Genomic DNA, 25214 nt, shown 5'->3' with positions numbered 1-25214 from the left:
GCTGATCCACAGCCATGTGGACAGGGACCGTCCTTACCTGGGGTGCAAAGCCTGTGAGGTGCTTGAGGTGGCTGCTGACACGGTTGGATTTCTTGATGATGGAGTGGAAGTTCAGCTTGGAGATCTTCTCAATGAGGCTGTCGTCATCCGTTTTCCTGTACTTCAGCACTGAAAAGGGAAAGGCGTGGTGGGAATGATGATCAGCCCCCATGCCAGAGGATTACCTCCTGTACCTTTTTCTCCTGGTTGGCTCTCATTCAGTCCAATCACAATCTGCCAGTTCACTTTAGCTCCTCCTCTGCCTCCATACCACTTACAAATAAGACCAGCACCATCAGGGTTAGGTAGCCATACCTGCCTTCTAACACAGACAAGGAGGATCTCTGTCCCTTTGTAGCTGGATACCAACCAGCTCAATTGCCCTGCCAATGCAGAATCACCAGGTCTAACTGAATGGACTTTCCTGTTTTTACCATGCCGCTTCTGGGCCTTTCACTTTCTCCATCTCTTTCCAGCGCATGCAGACAACCTTGTCGCTCATTGAGGAGCTACTCCCTTTCTCCACATTGCTTGCATGGCCACATCAACCTGATTCTTGCACCACTTCTCCCCAGAAGCTCACATTTCTCATGCCCACAGAGCTCACCTAGGTCTTTCCGCCGCTTGTACTCATTGATGTTACAATTGATCTCTTTGACAGCCAGGACGGCAGCTGCCAACGGAGCACGATCGGGATGAGACTCGGGAGTGGCGCTCAGGAGCTCCATCAGCAGCAGTGGGTAGCGCATCACGCGCTGCACTGGCTTGATCAGGAAGGAGCCCAGGTCAATGTAGTTGGTGCAACCCCTGGTAAAGGCAAGGAAAGTTAGCAAAGGGTCACACAGTACTAAGGCATCCCCCTACAGCCAGCCTGGTGGTCCTATCAAAGCTACGTCACGCCACACCTTCAAAGCCAACATTAATCTAAACTCCCAAACCCAAGTCACGCCATGCCTGCAAAAACAGTATTCCCCACAAACAACACTGTGCATCACAATCACATAACTTGATATCATCCCTGTCTTCCGCAGATCGCCAAATGTATTCCCGTCTTGTAGATAGGCCAACATCACCTTCCTGTTGTTTAGCTGAACCCTCTCAGCAGCAAAGTACAACTTCACGACTTCCGCCCCACCCCCACCCATGCCTTAGTCAGCTCCTTCCCTGCCCTGAGTAGGCCGAGGATCACAGCTCAGCAATTCATTTCTTCAAACTCCTGGTATATTGCTGACCTCTACTGCTGCCCTGTCCCACTCCTGGTTCTTTCCCAGACAGACATTATACTGTATCATAGCTATCTATGGGCATACAGAACAGGTTCACTAAAGGATAGTAACAGGAAAGTCAGACACACAAAAGTTATTGGGAACAGTGGAAAATAGGCAAATGGTACAGAAAACCACTTACCATTCACTGTACAGATTCCTGGCAGGCAGAATGCAGAAGGGGGAAAAAAGAAGAAAAGGCAGCTGATTAAATTGGCCAGTGGTTGCTACAGTCTCCACCCCTCCATTACCGATGGCAGTCCCTATTCATTACAAGTGGCTGAAGAGAGAATGTGCGCACAGGGGAGAATCTGGAGAGAATGCACACACATGGCACAAATCAGTGGGGTCTTCCATCTTAACTGGAAAGGAGGGCAAAGGACAGGATCAGGCCCCATTATCCCCCAAAGGTGGGATGGGGAAGGGAGAGAGCACCTGACACGCTCTCCCACCTGAGGATATCCAGCGACTCCAGCAAATGCTTCAGCACCCGCTCATCCTTCTCATAGGCCTCCAGGAGTGCGATGGCCTCGTCATGGTTCTGACAGTACCCTTTGTACACATCTTCCAGCTCAGCCCGAAGCGCTAGAAATGTTGGTCCTTTGGGACAGGAGAGACACAAGTAAATTAGCAAACCGCTCCTTCTTAGGCACCTCTTACTGCAGTCAGCAGCATGGAAGGTAAGGTGTCCCAGCGGCACAGGAGGCAGCAAACTGCAGAACTGGGAGGTTGAGGAAGGGGGCGAGGTTGCAGTCCAACACTCGCAAGGACTCAAACCATTACATCTCTGCATGTTTCCCTAGGTAAAGATAGTCCCCTGTGCAAGCATCAAGTCATTACTGACCCATGGGGTGACATCACATCCTGATGTTTACTAGGCAGACTATGTTTACAGGGTGGTTTGTCAGGGCCTTCCCCAGTCATCTTCCCTTTACCCCCAGCAAGCTGGGTACTCATTTTACTGACCTCGGAAGGATGGAAGGCTGAATCAACCTTGAGCCGACTACCTGAAACCGACTTCTATCGGGATCGAACTGAGGTTGTGAGCAGAGCTTTTGACTGCAGTACTGCAGCTTACCATTCTGCGCCTCAAGACACTTTTCACTATTTTTTAGTATACACACATTTACAGAAACGTATAATGTGACTGTCGGTTGTGACTCAACTGGGATATTCTCCCACTTAAAAATAAATTGTTTTTCCTTCTTTATTTTACATAAAATGGACAGTCACAAAAAGGGCAGGCTGAAGGCTGGTGACTGTCTTATTTAGAAGCAAGGAAGGAATGGTTCCTCCATGTCAAACAGGCTAGCGGCCCTGCGTTTTAAAAATCTTCCCAGAGCTTGAATCATCTCAAAATATTATTGCTCTAGCTCATGTACCAGTTCAGACTACCTGGGGGGTGTATTCTACCATGTTCCCTTCCAAATACTGAAATATGAAGAGCTCTGCTAGATTAGAGCCATCTGATCTTCCTTTTCTAAAAGCGAACACAGGAAATGTCCGGTCTCACAATGAGATTTAATCTAGTGTTGCAATCCTATGCAGAATTAAGTGTGCTTAAATCCATTGATATAAATGGATTGAGACATATCTAGAAGAACAGTTGGTTTTTAGACCCCACTTTTCTCTACCTTTAAGGAGTCTCAAAGCAGCATATAATAGCGTTCCCTTTCTCTCCCCACAACAGACACCTTGTGAGGTAAGTGGGGCTAAGAGAGTTCTGAGAGAACCGTGATTGGCCCAAGGTCACCCAGCTGGCTTCATGTGGAGGAGTGGGGGATTAAACCCAGTTCCCCAGATTAGAGTCAACCACTCTTAACCACTACACCACGCTGGACTAAGCTGCAGGGTGGCAAAACAGAGTTGTAGCAACAATCACCCAGTCACTCTGAAGTATATACAACATCAGAAGAGAGCGGGTATGATTGTTCTCTAGACATCAAAGAGAGGCAGGAAGCAGAGGGCAGCCTAGTCAATTGTTGACAACAGATGGATGAACTGGGATAGACCTTGTAAAACAGTGCTGCTATTTGTGCCTACCCCAACCAGACTCATCACCAGATTTTGTCCCCACTCTTCTTATTCCTGGGTGCAAACACCTCCAAAAGAACAGCTTGGGTTGAAGCACATACCGACAGCATCCGCAGCTTCCAGAGCACTCAACAACTGCTTTGAGAAGGCAATTACTCCTTGAATGTTTCCAAACAGCCCCTCACAGTCAACATGCGGCACCTGTATGGATGCAAGGCAGTATTAGGGCAAGAAGACCATCTCCTCAGAGCAGATTCACTACCACAGACATGCTAGGACCATCCCTTCTTGCAAGAACAAGGCACTGTTTGGTCACTGCCCCTGAAGACATAAGAGTGCCAGAGGAACACCTATACACTCTGCTGGACTTGAAACCAGTGACAGCCCAATATATGTATGTTTTTTTAAATTGGGTACTATGTTGTGAGCTGCCCTGTGCCCGACACAGGGGAGGGGCAGGATATAAATCAAATATATAAATAAATCACAAAATGACCAACACTTCCTTTCTGCACCCATCACACCTATTCAGGAAATGGCATTTGTCAGCACTACAGTTTCTATACAACGTCACGGAATAATATTCCACCCCTGGCAAATGGCCGACTGGAGCCCTTCCAGTGAACCCCCCCACCATGGGTCAATGCCAACTCCCCACAACCTGCCCCAGCCACCCACCACACCCACCTGTGCCTCGTGCAGCGGCACCTGCACCTTCTGCACGCACATCTCCAGGTCTCGGATATAATCCCGCTCAGTCTGCAGGAGCTCTTCGACGACCTTTGCTCTCTTCTCCAGCATCCTTTTTTCTGGGCTGGGCGTGGAGGCCGCAGCAGCCTCCAGCGATGCCGGCTGGGAGGAAAGCAGGGTCATTTCTGAAAGAGAGGAGAGAGACCAGATGCGATCAGGCTGGGGCTTTTGAGCCAGGAGCTCTTTATATGGGAGCCGCGGGTCACTGGAAGTTCATAGGTCAAATCCAACCCACAGAGGACCACCAGCTAGCCCGCCACACCTTCTCACAGATAAAAGATCCTTTTAGTACAAGCCAGCCTTCCTACCGCTGGCTTTCAGGGGTGAGGAGAAGCTGCCAGGAACACATGCGCTCTACCACCCACGTGTTTCCAGCAGTCGCCCTCTTTCCCAGGCCAGGAAACGCCCTCCTCTGCAATTTTCAGTCAGAGATGAGTATACCAGCAGCAGTAAGTCATTGGGAAGGAGGAGGGAAATAACTTGGCCTCTTGCTTTTGTACTCTGGTCTAGATTGGCCACTGGGCTGGTCTAGTTGATGGCCTCTGCTACATGGCCATGAATCCTCTAAGTCAGGGCTACGTCACAAGACACCTTGAAGAAAAAGCCGTGAAACTTATGATACAGAATATGCAGCAAGGAGCCCAGCCAATTGGGAACTCCTTGCGTATCAAACACATTGTGCATTGTAGAGTAAAATCTATGAGTTAGAGGACCAATACTGAACTAAGCCAAGGAATGCTACTGCAGAAGCTCATTGTGGAGAACCTACCGAATTAGAGAAAGAATATAGTAACAGTCACTTACCCTTTCAAGGAACGCAACTATACGATACTGCAATTAACAATGAAAGCAAAAGATACGCAACGTCCTCTTACCCTAAGCAATAATGACCAATAGTAACCACAGGAAATAAAAAGAGCTCTGAAGGATCGTAGCAAGTGCACGCAACAAACAAAACATCACAAGCGAGAGCATCCCTCCCTCAGTCTTTAGCCTGTCAGAGGGTATTCTGATACTACCACGTGTCCTAACCCAGTTCCTTGCAGCAACTGAGTTATCATCCGCAACTGCTGGAAACAGGAAACTGAGCGGGATGGATCATTGGCATGACTGCTATTAACAGTACTGGTTAGACTACTCTTGTGTCGTCTAGAGCTGTTTACCACATGCTGAGATCCCACACAACCTCACTATCCAGGACATACACACAGAATATGACTACTGGCACAAACACGAAATGATAACGGCAAACCCAAATACTTCACGTAGAGACAAATATATTATTGAAGCGTGTGTGTTGGGTGGAGGGACTAAGGTCATGTTAAACAAGAATTGTGATTCTGAGACTACCAAGATACTCCTGGAGGAGTGGCCGCGCTCCTCTATGCTAGCAACATAGGGGTGGGGGGGAAGATCCACGAGACTCCAAAAACCAGCAAAAGGCTTGCGCTGTGAACTTTCCTATGCTACAGTCCAGTTTTGGCAAGGGCATGCAGCGTTCTGGAAGACGAGAAGCCTGCCTTAAGGCCCAACAGGAAAAGCAGCTTTACGCAGCCGGCCATCCGTTCTTCCTCCAGTCACCCAACCAGAGAAGCAGCATTCCAGTCCCAGGCTACAACACCCCCCCTCCCCACTACCAATACTGGAAGGGGCATGTCTCGGTTCACAGGAAATTCCCAGCAGGTCTAGGTTTACTACCCCTACGGGGGGGGGGGGGAGTGGAATCACTGCCCCATATCCTTAACCCACGCAACCCATCCCGCGCACCCCAGATCCTCACCAAGCTGAGCCGAGCTCCGGAGGCATCAACACCTGCTACTCTGTCTGTGGGCACCCGGTAAGGTTTCTGGGGGCGGACAGACGAAACCGATCCCCCCTCCCCAACACACACACACCCACACCCCCGGCCCGGCGTTACTCTTGGGGTCTTAGCATCTCAATAGACGGAGGCGGGGGCGGCCGCCCAGGGCCGGTCAGAGCCAAAGCCCGGAGCTGCTATCCGCGGGCAGGGAGCGGAGGAGGAGCCCCCTTCCCCGACGTCAGCCCCTCCGGCCGGACTCAGGCAGATCCTCGACGTGTCCTGGGACGGCAAAGATTGATCCCGCCTCCAGGAGGGCCAAGGGATCCGACCGCCACTTTGCTGCGCTGCCAGACCGAGCTGGGCAGAGGGGGACGGGAGAGCCCGGTTCCCAACTCGACGGACCAGCCCTTGAACTGAAGCCCCCCCCGGGGCATTTGGGGGGGGGGTCTGGCTGGGCTGACACGTCGGAACACGGCGAGAAGGAACAGTAGCTGGCCCGTGCGCCAGATACGTGCGTTGGCCAACCCGGGGAAACCCTGGCCAAAATCTGGGGCACGAGGGCGAGACTGCTCGGCTGGCCGCTCTTTGCGCTTCCCAACCTTTTTTTGACCAGGGACCGCTAGGACTTTTTTGTTCGGTGCAGGGACCCCAAGGTGCAAAATAAAAATGCCGAGAATTCGAAAATAAACTTTAATCATAACTGTTAGTTAAACATTAAACTTAGAATAATATTTGAATATATATCTTTTATAATAGAGAACTTTTAATTGAAAATATTAATTTACTATGGGTTTATAACTTTGTTTCGCGGCCCTTAATTTAGTTCTCGCGGACCCCTGGGGGTCCACGGACCCCCGGTTGGGAACGCAGATAGCCGTCCAGTCCAAGGGGGCTCGCGGCAGTCTAGCGAGGGGCGCTGCCTGGTTTTCTATCCCACCTGCTGCTGCCCAGCCCAGCCCAGCCCCCTGGCTCAGGTTCACATGCAGATTCCTGGGGCCCAGCAACCCCCGGCTCCGGCATTTCCAAGGGATTTGTTCTCTTCAAAAGAAAACAGACGGCTCAGTCTTCCTCTCCCCCGAAGCATTCCTTGGGGAATTTTTTTCAGAGCCTTGTTCCCATCATCTCCACCACTGGATAGATGCGCTTTGTGTAACCTTAGCCGAACAAGCGGCTCAGAGCGGTGCAGCAAATCCCGTTCCCATAAGGAGCATTCCCACAATTATTTTTGAAAATACTGCGCCGAGATACATAAAAGCAAGCTTCCCACCCAGCCCCAATTAATTGCTTTATATTCCTACCAACATCTCATGCAGATTGCCACGTCTAATAGGCTATTCTTGAACACATTTTTCACAACTGCAGAGGGGCTGCTGTCATTTTCTTATTGTCACATTAAGATGCTCTACTGCCTAACCTTTACACTGCGGTGGGGTTTTTATGGGGGGGGGGGCACAATTATTTTTAACAGCCAATTGTAAAAATAAAACCAACTCAATAGGGACACACCAGTGTACCAGCAGGTTTTTTTTCCTTTGGGTGCCAGCTCTCGCTATTCTGCTAACGTGGGCTGAATTTTGATGAGGCAGGTCAATTGCTCATTCTCTGGTGGCAGCTCGGCTGCGGGTCTTCCATGCAGGGATCCTGGTTGGCGTGCATTTGCATTCTCACTCCCACTCCCAGTGACAAATGCTTTGGCACTATCAGAAGCACACATGCCCTTTCAACCCAGATACTGTTGTGCGTGGTGAGGCACTCTGAACTGCTAGTGCGTCACTTTACAATAGTGCAACAAAGGACTGGAAAAGGTCACTATGGAAAACAGAATCCACAAAGCAAGCAAGCCTGATGGTGGCACTATTTATTCCTCAAGTACAATGAGGTTCACTCAATGACTGCTCCTCTCCCACTATGCTCCTCCCCCCACACCAGTCATCAGAACATAAGGGAAGGCAAAGACTCCAGTAGCCCAGTATCCAGTGCCACCCCCCACGGAAGCCTACAAGCAGAATGTGAAGGGGCGAAAATGCATGGTCACTTTAGCCTCCTTTATTCCCTGTTTCAGCTAGGATTAAAGGAGGCTAAAGCGACCATGCGCTTTTGCCCAAGGCCTCAGCAGCCATCCCTCCACTGTGGGCCTCCAGCAATTGGTAGGCAGTGGCAAATGCAGGTGCCGTTCCGCCATCACAGCCAATAGCCAGTGATGGGCCTATCCTCCATTAACCGTATTTGCATCCTGAACACATGAAGCTGCCTTATACTGAATCAGACGCTCGGTCCATCAAAGTCAGTACTGTCTACTCACACTGGCAGTGGCTCTCCAGGGTCCCAGGCAGAGGTCTTTCACCTCATCTACTTGTCTAGTACCTTTAATTGGAGATGCCAGGGATTGAACCTGGGACCTTCTGCACGCCAAGCAGATGGTCTACCACTGAGCCACAGCCCCTCCCCATTCCCACTCCTAGTGACAAATGCTTTTTTGGCAGCCTGCTGTGCATAGTGAGGCACTCTGAACTGCTAATCCATCTATGGACTTCACTGGCTTGTGGCAGTGAATTCTGCATTATAATTATGTGTTGTGTAAAGAAGGATGTTCTTTTGTAAGTTCTGAATCTACAGTTGGCCAGTTTCCCTGGGTGACTTCTGGTATTATAAGAGGAGGAAAAACAGAAAACAACCCCAAGTAGGTCTACTGAGAAGTACATCCCATTTTATTCAATGGGGCTTACTTCCAAGAAAGGAAAGAAACACATGCATCTTATTTGGGTTTGTCCTTTGCAAGTTGTATGGTTTTTTTAAAAAAGAAATGACACAATCGGAACTGGTCTCCACACCAAACTTGCCTCTTGCACCATCTGTTCCCACAGCTTCATACTGCAGGCCAAGAAATCTTGGCTCTCCCCTGGGAGACGCTGACTTGCCCGACTGCAGACAATCTTCTCCTACATTCCATCCAGTGTTAAAGTTGCAGCACTGGATAGAGTTGACATGTGTGTGATAAACACAAAGCTATCTCCCCAGCAGCAAAAGAAACATTTTCTAGAAAAGGGCACTAATAAGCGTGGGGTGAATGTGTATGTCCGGGAGGCCTATGAGCTGGCACCAGCTCTGCTTTAAGCTGCAGGGTCCCAGTTACCCCACAGAAGCATCCCAGTGGTTTTTCAGTAACCAGTGGAGCTAGGGCTACAGCTCTCAAGGCCAAATCCTCCTTCCCAGGTATGCCAACGCACAGCATTCCTCCTTTCACACAGTGGGGTTCATTTAGGACAATATTATGGTTCAGAGAAAGACCACTCATGTACAACTCCAAACTTCTAGCAAAGGTTGCCATCTTTATTCTAGGAGGGCTTCGATGTTTGTTATAGCTCTGTTGCAGATTAAAAATGGAACTGATGCATTATTCCTCATGAAGGCATCTCTGAGAAGGCAAAATTATACCTGTTAGTTTTTTTGCTGGCTATGTTGCTGTTCAAGACACAGAGCCTCTATTAGCTAAAAGTCAGGACCCCTACACTATGGGACTCAACCCCTCCAACAGAAGCCCGGTGGAGAGTGAGCCTGCTCAGCCTATAAGAACAGTAGAATTATGGCTGCAATGGCTTCTTATCAAAGCTCTGTACCTTCCACAGTTCTGTGATAGGCAAAAAGACAAGGGCATTCCCCATCACTGAACTTATATATTGGAGAAAACAGCACCTACAAAACAATTGTCCACTGTGCAATGATTAATGATACAGATTCGCTGACAGAAAAAAATGTGTCAACCTTGCTTTTTAGCTTCTGGCTTAAAGTCACAAAATCACTCCAGCCCATTCCAAAAACCTGGCTATAAAATGTTCATCCTTGTCATAAATCTGTCTATAGTATCTATACATTTTTACCCCACCCTTCCTTGCAGCAGGGCACTATACCTTATTTCCCTGTGAGGCAGGTTAGATTGAGAGAACTGGGCCAGGGTCAGCAGGACATCTTCATGGCCAGGTGGGGACTGGAGTTCATTCCTCCCCAGGCCTAATCCAGCACCAAAAAGACGCATGGCAAGGTTCTCATCCAGCCCTGGATTTGCTATTTGCTTCATTTTCATTATACCCTTTTCTCCCCAGTGGGGACCCAAAGTGGCTTATAGTCCTCTCCTCCATTTATCCTCATAACTCTGTGATGTACGTTAGGCTGAGAGTGTGCGACTGGTCTAAGGTCACCCAGAAAGCTTCCATGGTGTAGTGGGGATTCAAACCGGGTTCTCCAAGACCTTAGTCTAATGTTTGAACTACTGTAGCACACTGGGTCTCTACACTGGACTGGACAGTTTCCACCACCAGCATGAAACCCTTTTATTGGGATCCTAGACAGATTCTATCAGATAAAAGGCCACACTGAACTTCCTTGCCCAGTCCCCAACACAGCATCCTGAGGGCTAGACATGGCTCCCCCAGAGGCTCAGGAGAAGGAGCCAGCAGTTCTGCTTGCCCAGCGACCAACTCCCAGCCCTCTTCTCCATGCACAGGCCGCACACTTCTTTTTCTTAAACATCCAATAGCAAGCGGGTTGTATGCTAGATCCAGGCCAAGAAGGTGTGGCCCTCACTGGAATGTGCACACAAGGCCATAAGATATGCAAGTATCCAGAAACAAAGTCACAGCCAGAGTAAAGGCTGCCTCCGCAGATAAAAACTCCCAGGGCTCCAGCCCAATGCATGAAAGCCACAACCCAGAGAATGAAGGACATTCCATTGGTGTGACATACAACCTGCCCCGATTTCCAGCTGAAAGCAGGTTTCTGTTTCAGAATCTTTAACGCTCTCTGCCTGGCAGCACTGGAGCCAATGGGAAGACAAGAGCACAACCAGCTTCGGAGGGGAGACTCACTCCTGCGGGAGGCAGCCAGGAGAACTAGCAGACTGACAAACCGAGAAGTGGGTTGGCCAGCCTGTGACTCAGGGATCTCCCTTCAGCTCCAGGCCCCAATGTTTATGAGAATATGTATAGCAGGGGCCCGGCAGACTCCAGGAACTCCTGTCCCTTATGAAATCCCTCCTCTGTTAAGATCACAGGGAGAGTCCTTTTGCTTCCTGTTCCATTTCTGCATACAGCATGATCTGTGATTGCTTTCATGATTACAGCGCCCCAGGTATGAGAGCCCAGTGTGGTGCAGTGGTTAGAATGTTGGACTAGGGGTCTGGGAGACCCAGGTTAAAATCCCCACTCTGCCATGGAAGCTTGCTGGGTGACCAGGGGCCAGTCACACACTCTCAGCCGAACCTACTTCACAGGGCTGTTGTGAGACTAAAATGAAGGCAAGGAGAATGATGGAGGCTGCTTTGGATCCCCATTGGGGAGAAAAGCGGGGTATAAATTAAATCAATAAATGAAGTAAGAAATGTTTATTTATTTAAAGCATTTCTGTGCCGACTTTCTACCCAACTCAAGACTCCCCAAAGCAGCAAACATTTCAAAAAATTAAGATAGCATTTAAAATATAAATATATTTAAATATTTCCTCCTTTTCTGCGTGTCTATAACAGTTAGTGAGGGAACACCAAAAAAAGGAAGTCTTTAACCACTAGCAGAAGACAATGCCAGAGGGAGGGAGACACATCTCTCTTCGGAGGGTATTCCAAAGTTTCAATGCCACAACCAAGAAGACCCCTTTCTTGGGTTGCCCCCAGTCTAGTCTCAGATGTTGGGGCACCCAAACCAGGGTCTCTGAAGATGATCCAAGTAGTCAGGTAGATTCATATGGGAGTAGGTGGTTCTTCAGGTATGCTGGCTCCAAGCCATAGAGGGCTTTAAAGGTCAATACCAACACCCTGAATTGGGCCCAGAAAGAAACTGTAAGCCAGTGTAGGTGGAACAAAACTGGAGTGATACGGTCCCTACAACACACTCCAGTTAAACTTCTCATTCCTGCAAAGGGCCCACCCGATCCCAAATTTACAGTGGGAATAAGGCAGACAAATTAGCAGGGCTTATAGCCAATGGCTATTTGAACATATGAAGCTGCCTTATACCAAGTCAGACCATCGTTCCATCTAGCTTGTCTACTCTGACAGGCTGTGGTTCTCCAGAGCTCCAAGCACAGGCAGGTCTATCCAACACATGCTACATGAGTTCCTTTAAATGGAGGTGCCAGGGGTTGAATCTGGGACCTTTTGCAAATACCCAAAGCAAGTGCTCTTCCACTGAGCCACAGCCTTGCCAAGAATGTGAGAGACAATCAGGAAAAAGTTATTCCTGACACTCCTGGGTGGGCTTAAACCAACCTATCTTTTGGTTAACAGGTTAATGAGTTGGCCAATTGCGCCGCAGAGATAAGGCAATTTCTCAATATGGATCTCAATATGGTTTTCATACACTTTGATTTCTATGTGAGAATAATTATTCAGAGAATAATGTCAGCAGTTCACATTCTGCCCAGAAAGAATTAAGAGCAAATGGAGCTGTTTCAGTACCAGTCTTAGATGCTCCCAATAACAGGGGAGCAACAGAGTTCCGGGCTAACTGAAGTTTCCAAAGGCAGCAGCAGCCCCACACCAAGAGCAATGCAGTAGCTCAGGCTGGAAATGACATGTTTCAGGATGGTCAGATTATCCTTTCCTGGGAATGGCTGCAACTGGCACAACAACCTAAACTGGTGAAAGACATGGGTAGCCATGGGTAGCAGCCAGTGCTTCATAGCAATACTGGCTCTGAGTACCCCCCCCCCCAAACAGCACACTTGATCTCGCTGGAGAATGGCACACCATCCAGCTCCAATTCTCACATCAGTCAGATTCTCAGCACTGATATCTCCAATCAATCAACCAAATTTCAGGTTCCTGACAACTATGAAAGGTTTCCCCCAACTCATCTGCCTCTGTTGAAAAGAAGAAATAAAACAAGTTGTCCTCAGCATGCTAGTGGTAATTTACTCCAAATACATTGCCAACTTCTCACAGCAATTTCATACAGATGTTAAAATTGTGGTGATCAAGACAAGAGTGAAAAAACGTAAGTTCACTCCATACAAAACAGAGCTGGTGATGGAGGGTAACAAGACAGGCTGGATGAGGAAATTCCTGTTCTATATGCAGCTGCAATGTCCTTGAAGGATCAGCTTCGCCACTTGAGGGTGCTCCTGGACCTGGTTTCCCTTTGGTCACCTACAATGCCTTTTCCCACCTGCGGCTGATTTACCAGCAGCTCCTTCTACTGGAATATAGAATGTAAGCCCGTCATTCAGAGACACTTTCAGATTGGGCTACTTTAGTGCACTCTACTTGGAGCTGCCCTTGAACACGGTTCAGAAACTTAAATTAGTTCAACATACTTTTGCCATTTTTGGCTAGAACATGATGATAGGAATATGTCACACCAGTTCAGCAACATCACCTAGCTTACAACTGCCACTATGCTTCCAGACCCAGTACAAGGGTCTGGTTTTGACCTTTACAGCCCTAAACTGTCTGGGTGTGGAATGACTCAGACAGCATCTTCTCCTTATATTAATCTCCCTATGCATTAAAAGACCTTGCTCCAGCTTTTTTTTGGTAGGGCCTTTTCAAAATTGTGCGTGTGTAAAGTGCCGTCAAGTCGCAGCCAACTTATGGCAACCCCTTTTGGGGGTTTTCATGGCAAAGAGACTAACAGAGGTGGTTTGCCAGTGCCTTCCTCTGCACAGCAACCCTGGTATTCCTTGGTGGTCTCGCATCCAAATACTAACCAGGGCTGACCCTGCTTAGCTTCTGAGATCTGACGAGATCAGGATAGCCTGGGCCATCCAGGTCAGGGCTTTCAAAATTAGTAGGGCCTTTTTAATTATTGCCCTAGTTCTGTGTAACACCCTCCCAGAGGAACTGAGTTTGGCTCATTGCTTGTCTTTTTAAAGAAACTGGCAAAAACACTTAATGATTCCAAATGACATTAAAAGCATTAATGTATCAAAAGCAACCTAACGACCCAGGATAACCAGCAGGGTCATACTACCTCAGCAATCATCCAGCATAGATCAGTCACCAGGGTGACCAAGACAGTTTTAATACCAAACCAAAGCCTGAAACCAACACCAACAAGGGTCCAGACAATCAGTTTCATGCACAATTCCCTGGGTTGCACAGTCAAAATATCCTCAGTCTCTTTTCCCAAGAACAGCAAATTTGAAGCTATCTTGTAGTTACTGAGGCTGGGATGTGGAAGCAGAAAGAAGAGAATGTCAGAGTGCAATGATTTTGTTTTTAAACAAAGGACTTACTATAACCCCCCAAAGGAGGGATTTATGACTCCTTGACCGAAATCTATTTCCACTGTCGTTCAAATGGTCAAATAGATTACAAAGACACTATACTGGCTGCTCCATAAACTAGACCTTGTGCTGCCCCTGGAACTTCTCAAGGGATCACTTCACACTATAGTTAAGGTTTTTTAAACTTATTTGGGCCTACTTCAGACCATTCAAGTACTACAGAAGAAGTGTGAACAGCACAGTAACAGATGAATAGTGAGACAAGGAAGGATTAAACTTTGGTTTGAAAGAGGATTAAAGCACTAACTTCCACTAATATAAAAAACAGCCAATAAGGGTTACACCTGTTTGCTCACAGGGAGAACCAAGACCTACTCCTTCCTCCTCAAGCAATACGTGACTAAGATGTGACTAAGCTCTTTGCAAAGATTGGCTCCCAAATACCAGGTTGTTTGACTAAAAAGCAACAAGATAACTTTGGGAGTACCTGAGATCTAGTGGCAAGAAACATTTAAAGGGAAAGGTATGCTGGGAGCACGTAAGTTTAAAACCATCCTGGAGGGAGAAGCAGAAAGCAATCAGTTGCAAGGACAGTACCAAGTTCCACTCCATCCAGAGCAGCCCAAGTTGGGTTCACAGTGAGTAGAATGCACAATTCTGCAGTCTTGGGTTGTGGCTCAGTGGTAGAGCATCTGCTTGGCATGAAGAAGGTCCCAGGTTCAATCCCTGGCATCTCCAGTTAAAGGGACTAGGCAAGTAGATGATGTGAAAGACCTCTACCTGAGACACACACAAACACCCCCGGAGAGCCGCTGCCGGTCTGAGTAGACAATACTGACTTTGATGGACCAAGGGTCTGATTCAGTATAAGGCAGCTTCGTGTGTTCATGTGTGTTCACTCCAGCCTTAGCCTGTCTCCAGCTTGAAGCAAAGTCTGATGTCAGTGCAACCCCCCCCAACTTGTTTTGATTCCTCTGTAGATAAAAAGCCATTTGTAGAACCAGGGAGATGGCTCTAGGTTGCTCTAAAACAGATGCACCCAACTTGGATGAGTCTTGATGTCCGCTCAGCCACCAACATCACCAGCTTTTTACTTGACAGATTTAAGGTACAGGACATCAGACAGCTTTGCTGCCACTGCTGATTGTACATCTGATCCAACCTTTACACTGCATCCTAATCTCCTGCTTGCAGCAGGTTTTATTCACCTAGTTTTATTACAGAGCCAACCTTGAGGGGAGCTCCTCAAAGATGATTTCGCTAAGCCAGAGCAACTTTCCTGGCCAGCCATTAGCATGTACATTCAACTCATAAGAAGTTAAGGAGGAGAATGCATTTACACACACACTTTAGATAAGGGGAAGAGCCAGACACAGTACAATCCTAAACAGAGTTATAGTGCTGCATCATTAGTCAGTTAAATGTGCAGTCATCTTATTTTTTACTTTAAACACAATTGTTTGGGGGGGGAAACTAAAGCTCCAGGCTGCAGCCAATCAGCACTGAGCATGGCCAGCTGCTGCTGCCAACATGCAGAACTAATTTCCCCTGACTTCAGTGCAGGAAAGAAGATCGTACATTTGAACAAGATGTAGTGAGCGTGCTTCCACAGAAGGCTTTCTTCCGAAATAAAAAAAAAATGTCTGTATGCACCCTAGTTTTTACCATCAAGTATGTTGTACAGCCAGCCAGGGCTTTGCAACATGACCAACTTTCCTTCTTTGCACTGATCAGCAATGAAATAGTCCACACCAACATTTTTAATTTAATATTTTTACTAAGTAACTCGACACTTTCAAAGATGTATGGGGACCTTCGCTCCTCCAATTTCACAGGTTCTACAAGCCCCGATACCCCGACTCAAGTTATATTCTTGTGAACTGGTGGTTAGCTAATTCATATTTTACTACAGTGGACATCAATCCTTACAGACCTGGGACCTACCTTCAACTACAGGTGGCAGGGATCCACTGAACAGCAAGCACATGGCCAGAAGTCAACTGACATTGCAGCCATGTGACAGGAGCAGTTTGTGAACACATGAAGTTGCCTTCTACTGAACCAGACCCTTGGTCCATAAAAGTCAGTATTGTCTACTCAGACCAGCAGCGGCTCTCCAGGGTCTCAGGCAGAGGTCTTTCACATCACCTACTTGCCTGGTCCCTTTAACTGGAGATGCCGGGGATTGAACCTGGGACCTTCTGCATGCCAAGCAGATGCTCTGCCACTGAGCCACGGCCCCTCCCCTGGGAACCTGTGTTTAAAGAGAAATTGTTTCCACTGCCGAATGACTTTGCCTCCTTGTCCTGCTGTTCCTCTCAGCCTCCACACAAAGAGAAAGGAACCAGAGCTACCTTGCTCTGTCTCAATGTACACTAGCAGCAGAGCCTTTCATAAAACAGCAAAAAATGGCAGCTCTATAGGGGCTTGCAGCCCACCAGATAGGGCTCTGAGGGTCCTGACCCACTGCTGAAGAACAACACTTTGCACAGCAAATCTCCTATTGAACACCCAGACTATTTGAACAGGAAGCCAGTGCTAAACATGCATCAGACGCATTCATGACTCGCCAGTGAGTGTCTGTCCACCCTGTGTGTTCACAGCCGCAGGCTTTCCTTTCAAACATTACAGCGTTCACCAGGAGATACAAGTAGCAAACCTGTCTGCTGCATAAAGTGTAAATAAGACCTGCAACCTGAGATTCTGGAAAACACACAGCAGCAATTTTCAGTGCACTTGACTACTGTAAGATCTGAAAGGCTGAATGGAAAGACAGATTGGCTTAGGGCTTTATCCTCTGGGGCTGGTTCTGCAACTCTCTCATTGGCACAGCACTGACTGGCTTGTTGTTGAATTTCTTGTTAAGCACTCCCGTTTTCTGAGGCTTTATCCAGCCTGATCACTGCTACCTGGCCTTGTCTGGAGAAAAGATGCCCATGTCAGCGCCACACTACAGACTCTGCAACATATCCAAACAGCCCATATCTCCCTTAAACATAATCTCCCCAGGGCAAAGTCTGCCATCCTCCTGAGTAGCCAACTGTGGATGCCACAATATATTAGTTCCCTTCCGTGCTCCATCTGCTGCCCCCCCTTCAGTCAGTGGTCCTGTCTTCCAATTAGTCCTTCCAATAGCTGGTCTACAGGTATTCTGAAATGTCACTTGCAAGTGTGGAGGAGTGGTTAGAGACTAACAGTGAGGAGACCAAGTTTAAATCCCCTCCCCGCCATGATGCTCCCCGAATGATCTTGGAAAAGTCACTATCCGCCAGCTGAGTATCTCAGTGGACTATGGTGAGGATAAAATGGAGATGAGGCAGGACAAAAGGCAGGATACATTCAATTCTAACTCAAATCTGACCTCTACCACAAACTTAATAAGTGGTCATAAGGAAAACATTTTTCAGGCCCAGCCCCCCCTCCCCCAGTGTGATATGGGAATAATTATGTCAATTTACCGCTCCCCTGTAAAGATTACAAGATAATGTTGCTGAAGAAGTGCTATAATGAATTTTAGTTTTTCCCCCTTTGAGCAAAGCATACAAAGACCATAATTCTGCTTTTCTTCTTCTAATCTAGGATTCAGGGGAGGACAACGCTCCAGGAACAATGAGCAGAGGAGGTTCATCCAAAGACTCAGCCAAGCTTGCTTCACCACTTGTGCTGAAGCTCTCTAGTGACAGACCAGCATCTGCGCCTAGGAGTCCAGGTGCTGCTCTATTACCATTATTTAAAACATATCTAACCTGCCTCTCCATCCATTTATGGGCAGATATCAATAATACAAATCAACAAACACCACCCCATTAAAGCAACAAATTAACAGCAAAACCATAAAACAGCAGTATCCAATGCAAGCGGCATTAATAAAGTAAAGCAAAAGAAGATCAATGCATTAAACTAGGTCAAAGGGCACACCTCGACCTGATATCTAAATGTGGGCAAAGAGGAAGCCAGAACGGCCTCCCGAGATGAAGAGCGTCAGTACCTGGGGACCACAGCTGAAAAGGTCCTGTGCACCCACTCACTGTACTACAGATATGATTGGGACACAGAAAAGGGCCTCCCCTGATGAACTAAAGGAGCAAGGGCATTCACATTGGAGGAGTCAGCCCTAAATGATGCAGAGTTTTAAAACTACCACTTTGAATGGGGCTCAGAAACCAACCGGAAGCCAACGGAGATGACACAATGCAGGCATTTTATGAAGAAAAGGTCCTAGTAAATACTCTGGCTGCTGCATTCATTGCCAACTGTACGTTCCAAACATTTTGACCTATGTACAGTATGTTACAGTAATGTAATCTGGATGTGCCCAAGGCATGAATGACAATGGCTAGGTCTACCTTCCCCAGGAAAGACTGCACCTGCCTCATCAGCCAAACTGAGCAAAAGCAGTCTTACACCCATAGCAAAGAATTCCTGCCTGAGTGTGCAAGAACAGTGTTGGGTGGAGGGCACATGCAAACTGCCTATCTGTTTTTAAAGAGGAGTACACCTCTATCCAAAATAGACTGTAGCCTAACCCCAGATCAGCGACTCCACTGAGGTGATGCGGCACCTCTGCCTTATCTAGATTAAGCTACAGTTTGAATCCACTGATCTCTGGCAATGGTTCAGCCTCTCCATGGTCCTTCCTGCAATTTAATAAAAAGAAGGGACCGACTTTGATGACATTTGCATATTGATGGGACTGCATTCCAGATTACCAGACAACCTCTCCTAGCAGCCTCATGTAAGTATTTAAAAAGCAATGGAGACAAGACAGAACCCTGTGTGACTGCAAAAGCTAAAGGCCATGAGAGATCCAGCAACACTCCCCCAGCACCACCTTCATGGACCTTTTTGGATTTGAAAAGGCATGCCTGAGACTGGCCAATAGTTATCCAAATCAGAGGGCTCCAGTAAAGGGCTTTCAAATAGAAATCTTACTGCTTCCCTTAATGAAACATTGAGAATATCCTCCAACTAGTCAGTTCCCCCCTGGTAACTGGGAAGGAGCATGCAAGTGGTCAACCTCACCCCAGTAAGGGATTCTGTCCAGGATGCACAAGCTGTAAAGTATCCACAGAATCATGACCAGCAGAAGCCAAAATATATCTTGAACTGGTACTGTAATGACATCAAGTCCCAAGTTATACACAAAGCACCTTGCAAAGTAGTCATATTGGGCCAGCAAATGATCTTACTCTACCACACAGGGGCTAAAGCGCAAAAGATATTTCACAACTCTTCCCTCTAGAAAAAGACAGAGCCGATCCACCTCTTGCAAGTGAGAAAGGGAGTTTGGAGTGATCATGTCAACAGCCCAGGTCCATTCCAGAGGTAAGCTTCAAATGAACTAACCATAGAAATTCCAACTAAACCAGTCAAATGTTTGTCATGAGGCCATGAAACCCTAAGCTGACTAAGGCAAGCAGGCCTGAGCATGAATGCTATAATCTCTCAGGACTACCAGCCTGGGGATCTCCAACACCACATCTAAGATCACTCCACTCACACAGGGAGGCTGTGGTAAACCAGCAGAATCCTTATTCTATTTCATAAGGCTACTCTCAGGTATGCATATTTGAAATTACGTGAGTCCTGGCTAGGACGTATAGAAATAGGGTTGCCAGGCAGTGCCAAGAGTGACAGGGGTAGCTCTAGGAATCGCTAGAACTTCTATGGTAAGATTTCCATAGAGGTTCTGGTGACTCCTAGAGCTACCCTTGTCCCTTCCAGGTAGCTCTAGGAATTGCCAGGAACTCTATGGTCAGAACTTCCTATAAGTAGACAAGTCTTATTTTTCTTTTTTAATTTTTCTCCCCAGGATGATTGCATGCACACACACACACATACCATTTGGGCCCAGTTACCATTTGGGCCCAGTTTCCATCTGTCAATCAGGTAAGCATCAGTGGGCAAGGGCTGCAATTACCTGGAGGTCCCCTGTCATAAGCAGGCAAATGGAAACCCTACATAAAAAGGGGAAAGAATCCCAACAGATTACTCCACAACCCAATCCCCTTCCTCCTCAAGCTGGTCTAAATTGCTGTTGTGCCAAGAAAACGAGGATAAGCTTCAGGATTCCGTGATGCACACAAGGTCAAAGAAGGTTCCAGAGACACTTACCAGGCCAATCTACTGATCCAAGTTCAAACCCTAGATGGCAGTGGTTTTACTATTTACTGATGTACCATTCAGCGGCAGCACTTTAAAACTCAGAGGAATGTTGCTCTGATGGTCAGGGCATCCTCAGATGGAAGAAGGGCCAGAAGGAAGGACAGCCCTCAATGACCCAACCTCCATTTCCTTGCAATGGCGTTGATAGGGAAAAATGAAGTAATTTCGAGCTTCCATAGAAAAGCGCAGTGTGCAGTAATAAAGGGGTAGCTTGGCAGGGCTTTGGCCAGAACTATATCACATATAATCTTAAAACTCTTCTATGTCTTCTGTAACAAACTGTCCCCTGAGTTGGAAAGTACCGAGGACAGTTCTGTGGAAGAAAAGGACAAAAAAGGGGGCAAGGCAGAATGAGCTGAGGTAAGATCTGTATCGGCCAGGTGACACTGACAAGTTAGTGCAACAGGAAGTTTTCGGCCGACCACAGACTTTGGTTGCTAAGTACTAGCTCACTGCAACTTGGTTGCTAAGCTTTGCTCAGAAAATTACTAAGAATTGCTAACAAACGCTGAACAAACAGCAAGGTGGGGAATTTCCAAGAGTCAGAGCTAAAGGTGATTGCTTTCTGCACATGCTTGGAGTAAAAATAAGTCGCTTGCTTTTATACTGAAAAAGGGGGAGGGGGGCTATGCCATATAAGGTTATCAGTACCATATTTGCGTCGGATAGGTAGATTGTGAGCCTTTCGCATGGCCTGATTGGCCAGAGGGAGAGAGAGGGAAGTCGCATCAGAAGCCTTAAAATTGAGCTGTCTACGTACAGATCCTTCAGAGAGCTGTGCTCAGGTACATCTCTCTCCATCTCGGCAGACATGTTTTTCTGAATAAAACCACTTGCTGCTAAGCTGCCTTGGTCTGAGTGGTCCTTGACCGTTCATATCAGCGTGTTGCAATTATCCTGCAATACCTTCCCCTATGCCCTCTGCTCAAAACTGTGGGGCCCAAGCGACCATCCCCATTGATTCTACTCTCCAAGCGCATATCATTCCCACCCATCTACCACCACAAAAGCACTCTACCCTTCTCGGCAACACAAAGAACTTCCACCAATGCAATTAAAATATGCAAACTGAAACACTAATAATTCTTTACTTCTGAACTTCCAGTGTTCAGAATACTTCACTTAGACTATCACACTAATCTTTACAACTGTTCTGTAAGGTAGGTCATATACCCCATATTACAGACTGAGGCTTAGAAAAAGAATGGCTTCTTTAAAGCCAGCTAGTGAGATTATGGTCCTGAGTGGTTTTTAAACCAGCAGGCACCTCCCACGCACACACACACACCAATCAATGTTCATAGCAGCCCCCAAATAGGGCCAACAACACCCATGGGGCCATTCTAGTTTGGGAAAACAGCACATGGGGTGGCTGAAGCTGGTCTCCCCACATGCTGTGGTCCTAATGTGAGCTGGGCCCCTGAGGCACTTGAGAAATTAGTTCCTGCAGCCGCTATGTGAATGAGGGGAGTGAGAGTCGAATTTGCTCTCTCAAAGCAATCCAGTCTTTTATACATAAGTTCGAACTAGGGTTGCCAGCTCTGGGTTGGGAAATACCTGGAGAATTTGGGGGTGGAGCCTGAGGAGGGTGGGGTTTGTGGATGAGAAGAACTTCAGTAGGGCATAATGCCATAGAGGCGGCCTTCCAAAGCGGCCATTTTCTCCACGTGAACCAATCTCTGTCACTCGGAGATCAGCTGTAATAGCGGGAGATCTCCAGCCACCACTTGGAGGTTGGCAACCCTAGCCCCCATACTTCAACGCTTCCCAAAGCAAGTTTCCCCTTAGGCAGCACAAAGAGATCCTGAGAGATGCACCCCTCCCCTTCATCATGGTGGGCTCCAGCTGAGTGCTCCCCTCCTGCCATCAGCAAGTCCACACACCCCCAGCCTGTGATGCAGTGAAGAGGCCATGGAAAGAAATCCCTTCTATTGGCCAGAATGGAGTTTAGGAGGGCGGCCCTGTACCAGTGAAGGGGACAAGGCTCTGTCTTTTGCTTATCCTGTGCTACAAACAAGTGCTATGCAGTAAATGATAAATAATAATGTGTGAATTTAATGCCCCACACACACTCACAATTTCAGCGCTAATGGCTAAAAAGCAAGAGTGAATTGGTTCTTACTGCTTGTCAACAACCAAAAAACCAACCATCAGCTTTGTTTAACCTGAGATGAGTTCCCCTAAGGTGCCTCTAGCTTCACTGCAAAGGAAAGCACCTCCCTCCCCAATTCCTCACCCTTTCGTCCCTTCAGAAGTCATGGGAAAATGACCAAATTAAAATGGCTAGAGAGGGTATTAGAACTCTCACACAATTTATTATTTATTTATGCCCTTCATTTATATCCCACTTTTCTGCCAGATGGAGAACCGAAGTGGATTCTCCCTTCTCCCGTTTTATCCTCCAGCACCAGTGCAAAAAAAGAAAGCCAAGGCAGCAGGCAAACCAAGCTTGCACGGTATCCACCTAGAACATGGGCAGTGGCAGCAAAAAGCAAAGCCGACGCAAGCTGAAGGCAGGAAAAGATCCCCGCTCCACCATCACCGACTAAACACTTCCTTGAAATAGCAATGTCTGAAAAATAAATGTCACATCTCAAAGTTATGAGGAAGCGTTGCAAGATATTAAACTGCAGAACAAGCAAAGTGCAAAGGCTGGTTTCCAAGAAGCGCGCAAGTGATCAGGGTTTGCTGGTGCTGGCAGCCACTGGCAGGGAAATAACACAACAGTTGACAGCACAAACAGCCATGCCAGTTTGTCCTACTAAGGGGCGATTCACACCTACCCTGCCCAGCTAGAGGAAACAGGGCACAACAAAGAAGTCCTGCCCGTGGAGGAAAAGCCAATGAAAGTCGGTTCACACAGAACAACTCTCAGTCAACCTTCAGTTAATCCACTGATGAATAACATAACCAATATTTATTCTGTAATGCTGATCTCACTGCAAGTGTTTATGTTGGGGCTGGTCCATTGCGAAGGGTATGGGAATCCAGGCACCCAGAGAATCCTTGCCCCACAGTTCCTTAGTTCTTCCGTCACTTACCTTGCTGTTCTTTTCTGTGGTGCCTCAAGGCACTGGGAGCCGTACGGCGGTAGCAGCTGTTCCGCTGCCAGACGTCTGTGCCACCTGCATGCCCAGCTTCATCCTCCCACTCCTGGCTCCAGTCTGACCGCCCTGTCCGTGTCCTTGGGCATCCACTCTTAGAGTCCTGTACGCTCAGTGCCCTGGGCGGGAAAGCCACTGCTTGCATCTCCCCAGAGACGTTGTCTACAAAATCCCACAGCCTGGGTGATTCACACCAAGGTTCCAGCCTCTGGCAGCTGTCCACAGATCCCAAGGACCAGGACACCCGGTCTTCTTGGAAAACAGAGAGATTTCTATCATTCACAGTGTGGTTCTCAGGCTTTTCACAATGCCCTAAATTCAGAGGGCTCTCTCCGCACACCATATACTGGACAGTCTCCTTCTGGCAATATCGCCAGTCCATTCTGCTGCAGCCCACATCCCTCTTCTTACCATCCACATCCAAGCTATGGCCATCTGGGTACCAATCAGTCCCCTTCTTACAGACGTTGTAGTCATCACCTTTCCTCTGGTGGTTTGTATCCCAATCGTCCCCATTCCTAGAGGTCCCAAAGTCAGCATCCAGAGAACAGCCATACCAGTGGTGGGGCTTCCTGTAGCCCTCTCTGATGGCATGTCCACGGTCCGTAGGGAAGCCAGCTTCCTCCAGATGGCACCTGTTTGCCATCTCACATGCTATGTGCAGATCGTTCCCATGTATCGCCACTGCGTCTACAGACTGCCTTCTTTCCTTTCCACAATCCCTGAAGGCTCTGACCATGTTGCAGTCTCTGTACCAGGACTCCCCTTTCTTGGAGTGGCCAAAGGCTTTATCCGCTGGCCTGGTGCTGCCATATAGCTCCCTGGTTGTGCACTGGCTGTCCCAGTCATGGTCACTGAACTGCCTAACTCCTCTGGCACCTTCTGTCTTGAGCAAGCAGTAGTCTTCGTACTCCCGGCTGGGAAACCACAGGTGAGTTCGCAGTCTTGGAGAGTCTGTCGCATTTCTTGCTTCGGGGGAAGTGCACATGTTTCTGTACACATCCCCCCACTCCCTTCCCCCAAAGTTCAATTCCTTTTCAGCCTCCCTCTCTCCGCACCTTATCCTGGGACACTGCTGTTTAACTGCCTACGGAGAAACAGCAGGGTAACCTTCGTACCCAATCGGCAGCAAGCCCAGCCTCTCCTACCTGCTGGCAGGTAATGAGTAACCAAGATCTCACAGTCTGGAGCTGTGGATTGGACAAGCTCCCTGCCCAAACCGGCTGCGCTGCTTTGTAATGTTGAAAGCAACAGCCAGTGACCTCTCTCCAGGGTGTCTCGGTACAGGGGAACTGCAGCTACGGGGGTTTGTGACCACACCCCATGAGCACTCCCCTGGGGAAAGGGAAAAAGGGGGACAGAGAAGGCGCCGGGGAAATTGCAGGTTGGACCTTGGGGCTGACTTCTGGTGTGACTGTGGGAGTAAGACCAGACAGACTCATAAATGCACACGCAGCCACACACAACCACTTTTAAAGCGCTGACTCCACACAGATGTTACTTGTGTCTGTTAGAACCCCCCCAACTGCCTATTGAGATATTATATTACATCCAATAATGTAATGTAATGCAAGCCAATGATTAAAGCACAGGACCTCAGCAGGTTTCAAATCTCAGCTAAAGTACAGACTTACAATTTGCCTTTGGCCTAGCTGCCATTTCTCACACTCTCAGCCCCCAGTGGTAAAATCCTAGGAAATATACTCCAAACTTCTAGAAATCTACATAGAGGTGATTATGACCCTGATCTCTGATGCAGATTTTAGTGGCCTGAGCAGAAGCCTGAGAGAAGGTTTACACAGAAAGACCTGAAAAAAAGTCAGCAGTTTTTGCTGAAAACAA

At 47.8% G+C, this 25214-nt stretch overlaps 1 protein-coding gene across 1 annotated transcript in view; it reads right to left on the bottom strand.

The window, feature by feature from the left end:
- The window catches only part of DNMBP (dynamin binding protein), a 41009-nt gene that overhangs the window by 4539 nt on the left and 11256 nt on the right, over positions 1-25214 (bottom strand). Inside the window, exons 4-9 of the mRNA XM_056850015.1 lie at positions 4026-4213; positions 3440-3539; positions 1757-1904; positions 1447-1464; positions 647-846; positions 38-168 (exon numbers count right to left, since the gene is read on the bottom strand). Of these exons, the coding sequence (XP_056705993.1) occupies positions 38-168; positions 647-846; positions 1447-1464; positions 1757-1904; positions 3440-3539; positions 4026-4213 (785 nt within the window). The remainder of the gene's footprint in view (positions 1-37; positions 169-646; positions 847-1446; positions 1465-1756; positions 1905-3439; positions 3540-4025; positions 4214-25214) is intronic.

This window comes from Euleptes europaea, chromosome 5 (genome assembly GCF_029931775.1).
Source record: "Euleptes europaea isolate rEulEur1 chromosome 5, rEulEur1.hap1, whole genome shotgun sequence".
Classification (NCBI taxonomy): domain Eukaryota; kingdom Metazoa; phylum Chordata; class Lepidosauria; order Squamata; family Sphaerodactylidae; genus Euleptes; species Euleptes europaea.
Note: the sequence above shows the minus strand (reverse complement) of the source record. Positions and strands in the feature narration are given on the sequence as shown.